The sequence below is a fragment of the Hylobates moloch genome, unplaced genomic scaffold (assembly GCF_009828535.3).
Source record: "Hylobates moloch isolate HMO894 unplaced genomic scaffold, HMol_V3 SCAFFOLD_7, whole genome shotgun sequence".
In the NCBI taxonomy this organism is placed as follows: domain Eukaryota; kingdom Metazoa; phylum Chordata; class Mammalia; order Primates; family Hylobatidae; genus Hylobates; species Hylobates moloch.
Genome location: NW_026652282.1, coordinates 117263389 through 117276006, shown reverse-complemented (window position 1 = coordinate 117276006; position 12618 = coordinate 117263389). Strand labels below are relative to the sequence as shown.

At 39.3% G+C, this 12618-nt stretch overlaps 1 protein-coding gene across 1 annotated transcript in view; it reads right to left on the bottom strand.

The window, feature by feature from the left end:
* The window catches only part of LOC116811202 (transmembrane 9 superfamily member 2-like), a 47670-nt gene that overhangs the window by 23183 nt on the left and 11869 nt on the right, over positions 1–12618 (bottom strand). Inside the window, 2 exon segments of the mRNA XM_032756274.2 lie at positions 11767–11824; positions 12031–12141. Coding sequence (XP_032612165.1) covers positions 11767–11824; positions 12031–12141 — 169 coding nt within the window.

Below are 12618 nucleotides of genomic sequence, written 5' to 3'. Positions count from 1 at the left end.
TATTCAGGAGGCTGAGGCAGGAGAATCACTTGAACCCAGGAGGCGGAGGTTGTGGTGAGCCGAGATTGCACCACTGCACTCCAGCCTAGGCAACAGAGCGAGACTCTGTCTCAAAAAAAAAAAATGTTTATAGCAGTGTAATTCAAAATATCCAAAAGGTAAAAATAGCCCAGATGTCCATCAAACAAAAGGTGGTACATCCATACAAAGGAATATTATTCAATCATAAAAAGGAATGAAGTACTGATACATGCTACAGTATGAATGAACTTTGAAAACACTATCCTAAGTGAAAGAAGTCAGACACAAAATATCACATGCTTCATGATTCATTTATATTAAGTGCCCAGAATAGGCAAGTCCACAGAGATAGAAAATAGATTAGTAAATTCACAGCCAAGGGGATGGGAGAACAGGGAGTGTCTGCTAATAAGAACAGGGTTTTTTTTTTATTTTTATTTCAAGTTCCAGGGTATATGTGCAGGTTTGTTACATAAGTAAACATGTGCCATGGTGGTTTGATACACCTATCAGCCCATCACCTAGGTATTAAACCCAGCATGCATTAGCTATTTTTCCTAATGCTCTCCCGCCCCCCCCCCTCACCCCCCAACAGGCCCCAGTGTGTATTGTTCCTTTTCCTGTGTCCATGTGTTCTCATGAACAGGGTTTCTTTTGAGGGTCATGAAATGTTCTGGAATTAGGATACTGGTGACAGTTTCATAACTTTGTGACTATACTAAAAACCACTGAATTGTAGGCTTTTAAAGGGTGAATTTTATGGTATGTGAATGATATATAAACGTTTTAGAAGAATAAAGAGTAAGGGTAAAACTAAGAATGAATACAGTTTTTAGCCTACGTGACGAAAACAGTGCTGATAATATAAACAAAAACAAGAACTTCATGTGAGAGAACTTGTTTGATAAATAGAAAGAAATAAATTCAGTTATAAAGACATAGTACTTGAAACTGATCATGAAAATGGATACCATCACTCAAGGAGAGAGAATGCAGAAATCAAGAAAAAGAGGAAGAGGAGAGAGGAAGAAGGTGGAGGAAGAGAAGGAGAAAGAGGGAGAGGAAGGAAAGAGAAGAACCTACAGGTGAGGATATAACTAGGAAGAAGGTTCATATTTGATAGGAGGATGACAGAAGGGAGTTAAGAGAAGGAAAAAAGAGGTGGAAGAACTAGATGAGCACAATGACAAGAATAGTGGAAGAGAAGAACTTTTCATAAAGATGAGTGTAGCTGGCCAGGCACGGTGGCTCACGCTTGTAATCCCAGCACTTTGGGAGGCCGAGGCAGGCAGATCACCTGAGGTCAGGAGTTCGAGACCAGCCTGACCAACATGGTGAAACCTCATCTCTACTAAAAATACAAAATTAGCCAGGCGTGGTGGCACATGCCTGTAATCCCAGCTACTCGGGAGACTGAGGCAGGAGAATCCCTTGAACCTGAGAGGCAGAGATTGCAGTGAACCAAAATCCCACCATTGCACTCCAGCCTGGGCAACAAGAGCAAAACTCCATCTCCAAAGAAAAAAAAAAAAAAAATGAGTGTAGCTAATAGTCTGTCAAATGTTACAGACTGATCAAGGAGACTAGGAACGAATGCAATGAATTTGACAAGAAGAAAGGTCAGCTGTCAACTTTCAGGAATGCTTTTCAAAAGAGAGATCCAAACTGCCAGTATTAAGAAGAATGGGTCATAAAAATAAAGAGAGATGATTGGGAAAGGAAGAGATATGGGACAGGAACATGAAAGGATGTAGAAGGACAACAGCAAATAAACTGAAGTGCACAAAACCTGACACAAAAAGACACTTGTCCAAGCATAATCTATAATTAACATAAAATACAAACAACCTAAATTTTCTAACAATGCGTAAAAAATAAATGATTGCACAAATTATAGAAGCATTGTCTGGTATCATGATTAAGAGAACAGACTCTCAAGCCAGACTGCTTAAATTTGAATTCTTATTTATTTATTTATTTATTGGAGACAAGGTCTCGCTCTTTCGCCCAGGCTGGAGTGCAGTGGCGCAGTCTCAGCTCACTGCAACCTCCCCCTCCTGTGCTCAAGTGACTGTCTTGCCTCAGCCTCTCAAGTAGCTGGGACTATAGATAGGCGCATGCCACCACACTCACTAATTTTTTTGTATTTTTTGTAAAGACAGAGTTTTGCCATGTTGCCCAGGCTGGTTTGAAACCTCTGGGCTCAATCCCTGATCCACCCACCTCGGCCTACCAAACTGCTGGGATTACAGGTGTGAGCCACCATGCCCAGCTGAATCTGAATTCTGACTCTACCACTTACAAGCTGAGTGAACCTGGGCAAGTTACTATACCACTCTGTGCCTTATTTCCTCATCTGCAAAATGGGATAATAACAATAATATCTACCTCATAGTGTTGATGGGAAGATTAAATAGGTTAGTATTTGCAAAGCATTTAGAACAATATCTGACATATAGTTAAGTACTATATAAGGGTGAATTATTATTATCAATACAATAGAATACCTGTGGTTGTTAAAAATGATATCAGAGAATTTCCAATGATTACCTAAAATATTGAGACCTAACATTTAACAACACATTGTTAAGTGAATAAAGCTGGAAAAAAAATGTATACATTATGTGATCATAATTTACATGCACAGAAAAAAGACTGGAAACATAACAGAAGGTCAACACCAGTTCACTCAAAAAGATGGGACTGTAGGGGATTATTATTTTAATCTTCATGCTTTTCTGTATCTCTAAATGTTCTATCACAACAATTTATTGTTATAGGTGGAAAAATCAACATGAAAATAGAGAATTCTAGGCTAACATGGCTGACTGAATACACATATCTTTAATCTTTCTTCTGAAACCACAGGAAAATTATAAAAAGTATTTTTTAAAAAAATCTTCACAGACAGGGAGAACAGGAGAGCAGATAGCAGAAAAAAATAAAAGGAAGCCAGAAACTACTGCAGGCAGTGGAGAAAGCTGAGAGGCAACCCAATTTACACTATAGAATCCACAAAAAGCTCAGAAACTGGAAGCAACAGGTAATCTGTGAGTAAAGTGTGGTGGGGTGACTAATGGAAGAGAATTTTGTGAAAGCTTTTTGAGAAGTAGATACATCTATCATCTCCCTCACTCTAACTACAGCATGTATCTGGAGGTTTATTCTCCAGGTTGGAGAACATCAGACATGATTAATTGCTTGGGTACTATATGCAGCTACATGGCACATGTCAAGACACTTGGCTCCTTTCCCCTAGACACCTCCCAGAATGCTGACAGCCAGACATTAACCCTTCAGCCAGGAGATTAGAATTTCCAGGTCCTCTCTGGGAAAAGTTACTATCTCAAGGCTTAAACCCTAAAGATATTGACAGAAGAAGGTCCACTAAAAACAGTGCACCTAGATCAGCAAACAGTGAAGCTCCAAGTCTATAAGCTTCCCTACACACTCATAACATTCATTTAGTATTTTATTTTCACACTTTTCATCATATACGTACATATAACCAGCCATTGCCAGACCTTTGAGGAAATCCTGTAGCATGAAAGATAGAAATGAAAACAAAAAGGGAAAGTCAGTCTGAAGAAAATGATACTATTCACTGAGAAAAAATACTTATCATTAGTAACCCAAGAGAGGTAAAATATGATACTACACTCATGGAACACTGAGAAGATGCTTTTTTAAATGAACATTAAGAAAACAAGGCCAGGCGCAGTGGCTCATGCTTGTAATCCCAGCACTTTGGGAGGCTGAGGTGGGCAGATCACTGGAGGCCAAGAGTTCAAAATCAGCCTGGGCAACATAGTGAGACCCTGTCTCTATTAAAAATACAAAAAAACTTAGCCAGGCATGGTGGCACAAGCCTGTAATCCCAGCTACTCCGGAGGCTGAGGCATAAGAATATCTTCAACCTGGGAGGTGGAGGTTTCAGTGAGCAGAAATCACAACACTGCACTCCAGCCTGGGTGATGGGGCCAGATTCTGAAAAAAAAAAAAAAAAAAAAAAAAGAAGAGAAGGAAGGAAGGAGAGAGGAAGGAAGGAAGGAGGAAGGAGATTAAAAAAGAGCTCTAGGGAGCTAAAATCTAATGGCAATAATGACAAAAATCAATATAAAAATTCAAAATGTAGAAAGTAGAGCAAAAATACAGAGATAAAAATTACAAGAGAAAAAAATGAGAAATTTAGAGGACAGGTCAGGAGTCCTCAACAAATACAGATGTTCCTTGATTTACAACTGTGTTACATCCCAGTAAACCCACTGTAAGTTGAAAATATCATAAGTTGAAAATGCATCTAGGCCGGGCGCGGTGGCTCACGCTTGTAATCCCAGCACTTTGGGAGGCTGAGGCGGGCGGATTACGAGGTCAGGAGATCGAGACCACGGTGAAACCCCGTCTCTATTAAAAATACAAAAAAATTAGCCGGGCGTGGTGGCGGGCACCTGTAGTCCCAGTTACTCAGAGAGGCTGAGGCAGGAGAATGGTGTGAACCCGAGAGGTGGAGCTTGCAGTGACCCGAGATCGCGCCACTGCACTGCAGCCTGGGTGACAGAGCGAGACTCCGTCTCAAAAAAAAAAAAAAATGCATCTAATAACACCTAACCTACCAAACATCATAGCTTTGACTAGCATGGACATTTTGTAGACATGATGGGATGCAAAAACACAAAACACAACATCCAAAAATGCTAGCAACACAGTACACTGTAGAGTGTCTGTTGCTTGCCCTCGTGTTGTGTGGCTGACTGGAAGCCGCAGCTCGCTGCTATTGCCCAGCATTACAAGACAGTATCATACAGCTTATTGCTAGCCCAGGAAAAGATCAAAATTCAAAACTCAAAGTACGATTTCTACTGTAAGCATATTGCTTTCACAATTTCTACTGTAAGCATATTGCTTTCACAGCATCATAATATCGAAAAATCATAAGTCAAACTATCATAAGTCAGGGACTATGTGCATTAGCAAACCGAATCTAGCCATATATAAAAAGAATAAAAACCATGACAAGGCTACTCAGAGCATTTTACTTGTATTTATATTATATTACATACCTTCAAGTACCACTTCTTGTAATATTAACTTTAGGGTTTTCTTGAAAATTTAATGGTAACAAGCATTGAAATTAATCCTGGGAATGCACAACTGGTCAAAAATATAAATCAAATCAATGTAATTCACCAAATTAATAAACTAAAAAAAAAGAAAACCATATGATCATCTCAATAAATGCAGAAAAAGCATCTGACAAAATCCAAAATCTATTACTGATAAAAAGTTCTCAGCAAAGGAAGAATAGAAAGAAACATCCTCAACCTGACAGAATTCATATATGAGAAACTCTCAGCTAACATACTTAGTCATAAAAGACTAGATGCTTTCCCTCTGAGATCAGGAACAAGGCAAAGATATCCATTCTTACCACTTTTCAACATCATATTGGAGGTCTAGCCAGTGCTATATGGCAACATCAACAAAGGCATCAAGATTGGAAAGGATGAAATACAACAGTCTCCATTCACAGCTGACATAATTACATACACAGAAAATCACAAAGACTCTACAACAAAGCTCCTAGAACAAATCAGTAAGTTTAGCAAGGTGAGAAGATACAAGGGCAACATGTTGAAATCAATTATATTTCTATATGCCTGCAATGAATAACTGGAATTCATTTTGTAAAATACACTTATAGCACCAAAAAAAGAAAAGAATGAAAAGGAAGAAAAAAATATGTAGGTATAAATCTAACAAAATACGTGCTGGAGCTACAAAACGCTGATGAAAGACACTAAAGAGGACCTAAATAAATGCAGGGAAATACTGTACTCATTGATTGGAAGACTTCATATTATGAAGCTATCAATAGTCCACAAATTGATCTATAGATTCAATGCAATTATAATCAAAATCCCAGCAGAACTTTTTTGTACATATTAATAAGCTGATGCTAAAATTTATATGGAAAGGAAAATAAACAAGAATAGCCAAAACAATCTTAAAGAAAAATCAACAAAATTAGAGGACTCACACCACCTAATTTCAAATTTTGTTACAAAAATTTAGTAATTAGTCTGGGCGCAGTGGCTCACACCTGTAATCCCAGCACTTTGGGAGGCCGAAGCAGGTGGATCACTTGAGGTCAGGAGTTTGAGACCAGCTTGGACAACATGGTGAAACCTCGTCTCTACTAAAAATACAAAAATTAGCCACGTGTAGTAGTGGGCACCTGTAATCCCAGCTACTCGGGAGGCTGAGGCAGGAGAATCTCTTGAATCCGGGAGGTGGAGGTTGCAGTGAGCTGAGATCATGGCACTGCACTCCAGCCTGGGTGACAGAGTGAGACTCTGTCTCAAAAAAAAAAAATTCAGCAATGAAGACAGTCTGGTATTTGTGAGCTGATAGACACATAGATCAATGTAACAGAACAGAGTCCAGAAACTGGCCAAACATACATGGGCAATTGATTTTGACAATGTTGCCAAGGTAATTCAATGGAAAAAGAACGGTCTTTCCTACAATTAGTACTGAAACCACAGGGCACCCATAAACAAAATTAAAAAAAACTTTGAGCCACAACTCACATATATCCAAAAATTAAGTCAAAATGGATCAGAGGCCTAGACATAAAACATAAAACTATGCATCTTTTACAAGAAAACAGAAGAAAATTTCATGATCTTGGATTAGGCGGCATTCTTAAATACAATACAAAAAGCATATCCATAAATGAAAAAAATTGATAAATAGGACTCATACAAATTAAATCCTTTCATTCTGCAAAAGACCCTGTTAAGATATTAAGAAGATAAGCACTGAGAAAATATTCACAAATCACATATCTCACAAAGGACTTTCGTCTAGAATATATAAAGAACTCTCAAAACTCAATAAGAAAACAAACTACCCAATTAAAAAACAAGCAAAAGATCTGAACAGACACTTCACCAAAGAGACATGGATAGCAAATAAAAACATGCAAAGATGTTAAGCGTCATTAGTCATTACAGAAATACAAATTCAAACCACAATGAAATACCAGTACACACCTATTCGAATGAGTAAAAGAAAAAGAAAACTGACAATACCAAGTGCTGACAATGATGTGAACAAACTAGCATTCTCATACATTGCTGGTAGAAATGTAAAATGGTAACAACCACTTTGAAAAACAATTGGACAGTTTGTTTGTTTCTTTCTTTCTTTCTTTCTGTTTTTTAGATGGAGTTTTGCTCTTATCACCCAGGCTGGAGTGCAGTGGCACGATCTCAGTTCACTGCAACCTCCGCCTCTTGGATTCAAGCGATTTTCCTGCCACAGCCTCCTGAGAGTAGCTGGGATTACAGGCATGAGTCATCACACCCAGCTAGTTTTTGTATTTTTAGTAGAGACAGGGTTTCACCATGTTGGCCAGGCTGGTCTCGAACTCCTGACCTCAGGTGATCCACCCGCCTTGGCCTCCCAAAGTATTGAGATTACAGGTGTGAGCCACCATGCTCGGCCTAGGCAGTTTCTTATAAAGTCAAACATACTTTTCATATGACCTAGCAACTCCACTCCTAAGTATTTACCCAAGAGAAATGAAAACTTATGTTCATGTAACAACCTGTTCTATGAATGTTTTACAGCAGTTATGGCAACATTTATTCATAACCATCAAAAACTGGAAATAACCTAAATGTTCTTCATCTGGTGAATACATAAACTGTGGCACATCCCATACAATGGAATACTACTCAGTAATAAAAAGTAAGAAGTGAAATAAACCAGATCCAAAGGGTTCTATTTGACTCACTCTATGGCTTATTCATATGACATACTAAAAAAGGCAAAACTCCAGGGGTCGAGAACAGATTCATAGCTGCCAGGGTTTCAGGTCGGGGAAGGGGTTGACTACAAAGGGATAGCACAAGGGAAGTTTTAGACTGATGGAATCTTTCAGCATCTGGATTGTGGTAGTGCTTCCACGACTCTATGTATTTGTCAAAACTCAAAGCATTGTACACCAAAAAGAATGAATTTTTGAAATAAATATATATTTAAATAGCATGTCTGCGTGTGGTTCTTTGCATTATGTGATAACTGCAACATTATCTCAGGAATAAAATATATAATCATTTTTAAATTTACAAAAAAATTTCTAAAAGGCGTTAAGTGGTGGGCCCAAGGGGTAGAAAGGGAAGAGCCGAATATATTTACAAGCAGAAAAAAGGGGCCTCAGTGGAGAGATAAAGTAGATACGCAAGAAAGGAGCAGTAATGAATTGAACAAGACTGTGAAAGAAATGGAAGGGAATAGAATCAAGCACAGAAGCAGCCAAGTTCTAAGTATCTTTCAAATCATAAATTAAGCATCATTACCTCCACAAAGCCTTCCCAGGAGCCCCAAAGTGGAAATTACCTTTTCCTCCCCTGAAACTCTACATCATTTTAAACATACTGTCTGATAACTCTTCCTAATTAGTATGAAATAGAATTATCACTATTTTACATGTCTTATCTCCTGTTCCTGCCCCAACAACCCACTAGATTATAAATTATTTGAAAGCAAAGTTTCAGGAGCAATTTGTACTTCTTTCCTCCACAATGCCTTGCATTGTGCTTTAAATATAATAAAAATAAAAACAAAACAAAACTGCAAAACCCACAATAAGGATGTTGAGTAAATAATGCAGAGAGTAGTAGATGGTTTACTGATTGATTCTTGCATGTGTTATTCTTTGTATTACAATCCAGTATAATGACTTTTGCACAATGGCACTTTTGTTGTCAAACGTATTCAGTTATGGATTCATCTGAGTCTTGAACTTGAAGCAATAAACGTTCGAAAAAATGTCAAGGACATCAGTTACTTACATAAATATATTAAAAAGTTCACCTCGGCCGGGCGCAGTGGCTCACGCCTGTAATCCCAGAACTTTGGGAGGCCGAGGCGGGTGGATCACCTGAGGTCAGGAGTTCAAGACCAGCCTGGCCAACATGGCAAAACCCCGCCTCTACTAAAAACACAAAAATTAGCCAGGCGTGGTGGCACACGCCTGTAATCCCAGCTACTCGGGAGGCTGAGGCAGAAGAATCACTTGAACCTGGGAGGCGGAGGCTGCAGTGAGCCGAGATTGCGCCATTGCACTCCAGCCTGGGCGACAGAGCAAGACTCCGTCTCAAAAAAAAAAAAAAATCACCTCAGGAAAGACCACCCATTCTAATTCCCTTGAAAAGTTATAGAAAAAGCAGATGGCTCTACAAGATTGGCGGTGGTGGGTGCATTAGGCTCATTTTAAGTAAGTCAAAAGTATAATTTAAAAAAAAGGCCGGGCGCGGTGGCTCACGCCTGTAATCCCAGCACTTTGAGAGGCTGAGGCAGGTGGATCACGAGGTCAGGAGATCGAGACCATCCTGGCTAACACGGTGAAACCCCGTCTCTACTGAAAATACAAAAAAAATAGCTGGGCGTGGTGGTGGGTGCCTGTAGTCCCAGCTACTTGAGAGGCTGAGGCAGGAGAATGGCGTGAACCTGGGAGGTGGAGCTTGCAGTGAGCCGAGATTGTGCCACTGCACTCCAGCCTGGGTGACAGAGCGAGACCCCGTCTCAAAAAAAAAAAAAAATTCTGGCCAGGCATGGTGGTGTCATGTCTGTAATCCCAATATTTTTGAAGGCCAAGGCAGGAGGAGCACTTGAGGCCAGGAGTTGAAGACCAGCCTGGACAACACTGTAAGACACTTTCTCTACAAAAACTTAAAAAATTAGCCAGGCATGGTGGTGCACACCTGTAGTCTCAGCTACTTGGAAGGTTGAGATGGGAGGACCCGCTTGAGCCCAGGAGGTCGAGGCTGCAATGAGCCATGGTTGGGCCACTGTTCTTCAGCCTGGGTGACAGTGAGACCCTGTCTCAAAAAAAAAAAAAAAAAAATTCTGGGGTACATGTATTTAATGTGCAATTTTGTAATATTCAATTCTATCAATGACCTGTTTTTTTCTTTCTGTACATATGCTTACTCATCTTTCAATGATCTTATTTATTTCCATGGAGTTTAGGGATAAATAAGCCACATGTAGATAAATATTATCAGTCTACTGAATATATCACTGAATTGCATCATTGATGGCATTACACTCAGTTACAGAGCATTATGAATTCATCTACCCTCATTTTATCACTAATCAGTATCATGTCCATGTAACTGAATTTACTCTGTAAAATTTTTAGTGTAGGACCTCTTTTCCTATTATGATACACGTCCATCATTAAGAACATGGAAATTTTGTTACAAATAGTAAGTTAAGTACCACATAACAATTAAGATATAATTCATTACTACTTCCTTAAAAACAAAACAAAAAGACTGTCCTTCAGAACATATCAAGGAGACAATTTTTTTCTTTCCATGAATGAATGAAACATGCTATGGAATGAATTGTGCACATCCAACCCCCGCCCCCCACAAATTCATATGTTGAAGCCCTAACCTCCAATGTGATTATACTTGGAGATGGGGCTTTTCAGACCTAAGTAGGTCCCTATGATGGGATAGTGCCCTTATAAGTAGAGACAGCTCTATCTCTATCTCTATCTCTCTTCTCTCTCTCTCTCTCTCTCCCCACCCTGCCATGTGAGGACACAGGGATAAAGGCAACCATCTGCAAGCCAGAAGAGAGCTCTGACCAGAAGCCAACTATGCTAGCATCCTGTTTTTAAGCCACTCCGTCTATGGTGTTTTGTTACGGCAATCCAAGCTGACTACGACAAAAACATATCAAGGAATTTGGAGACAAAACCCTAAGCAATTCAGCACTTTATCAGTGAAGTATTGCAGGAAGAGGAATGGATAGGATGCAGGAGAGGGGACACTGAGTTATATACAGCCTGGCCCTTTTACTGACTTCAAGTGAGACCCAGAACAAGTTGCTCTTTAGTTCGTAGTTTGGCTCCAGATTCTGCATCTATATAATTACGACACTAGATAAGCTACTCTCACAGCCACTGCACAGCATCACTCCTACCCTCACTTTGACTATGACTGTACCTTGAAACTGCAGTCACTAACGACGCTGCAGTAAGTAGGTGAGACAGGAAGAAATAATCACTGAAGGCAGCAACAAGAATAACAAAATGTCGTGCATAAATTGCAACTCTAGCATGACGGAATGCAAAATGTATAACTGAGATAAACATTTATGAAATCTGCTTCAAAAACAAAGATCAAAATTGAATACTGGCCGGGAGTGGTGGCTCATGTCTGTAAATCCCAGCACTTTGGGAGGCTGAGGCAGGTGAATCACCTGAGGTCAGGAGTTCGAGATCAGCCTGGCCAACATGGTGAAACCGCATCTCTACTAAAAATACAAAAGTTAGTTGGGCATGGTGGTGTGCACCTGTAGTCCCAGCTACTAGGGAGGCTGAGGTGGGAGGACCACTTGAGACTGGGAGGCAGAGGTTGCAGTGAACCGAGATTGTGCCACTGCACTCCAGCCTGGGTGACAGAGTGAGACCCTGTCTCAAAAAAAAAAAAATTGAATACTGCACCACCATCACCATCTCTTTGTATTAAAGCTTAAGATGTACAAAAAAAATAAAAAGAATGTAGATACAACAGAAAGGGAATGCTGCGACTACACAAAGCACAATGGTCATTCATGTCCTTCCTACTTTTTGTTATAGTATACAATGATTTTTTTTTCCAAGATGAAGTATAAGGAAGCATATAATTGCATAGGGAAAAGAGAATGTGAGATACTAACCCCGGACATAATAGTGCTGTCAGCAAGGCATTTGTCTTCCACTTAACACCTCTAAATGCTGAGGAAGTAAAAAACAGAATAGTTACTTTAGCAACTTGATTTAGTCCACTTTACAAATACTTTAGAGTAATCAAGGCACAATTACATTTTCATAAGTCGGCTAAAATTCCCCCATGCAATTTTTTTTATTTTTTACTTCACAGCCTTTTAATTTCTACATTTCACACAGCAACTTCCTGGAATAGTAACAGTTGTAATGCTTACTCTTATACACTACAGCAGACACATATCTGGCAGGGGTTCCCAGAAGGACCCATAACACAATGGTCATTAAAGCTCCTCCATTGGCAGAAGGAAAACCAAGGCAGGCCAGACCTAAAGGCACAAAAATGAAATAGAAAACCAGCAACAATAATAGTCTCAAAGTACATAGGACTTTATAAGAAATTAAGCACAACCTTATTAAGACATTATATGAAACAGCACACAAGGAAATTATCTAATGGGAGTACTACAAGCAAGGGATGCTACAAGCAAATGTTATTAGCTTAGCTAAGTACTTGACACTTTTTCGTAATGAAAAAGTCTGATTTTCCATTCAAGGTAAGTGGAAGTAAGTTTTCATAAGTTGAATTAGCCTTAATTTCACTGTCTAAATCAAAATTACACAGAATATCTCCCCCTTTCCCACACTTCGGTAGTCACTCCAAAAACAGCACTTCTTTTTTTCCCAAAGAAATTTCCTTCTGTTTCCTTTTATTCAAGCTGAGGAATGAAAAAAAATCAAAGTGAGAACTGGTCTCAGGAAAATATAACCCTAAAAGCTGATTTTTGAAATTATCATTGACATCT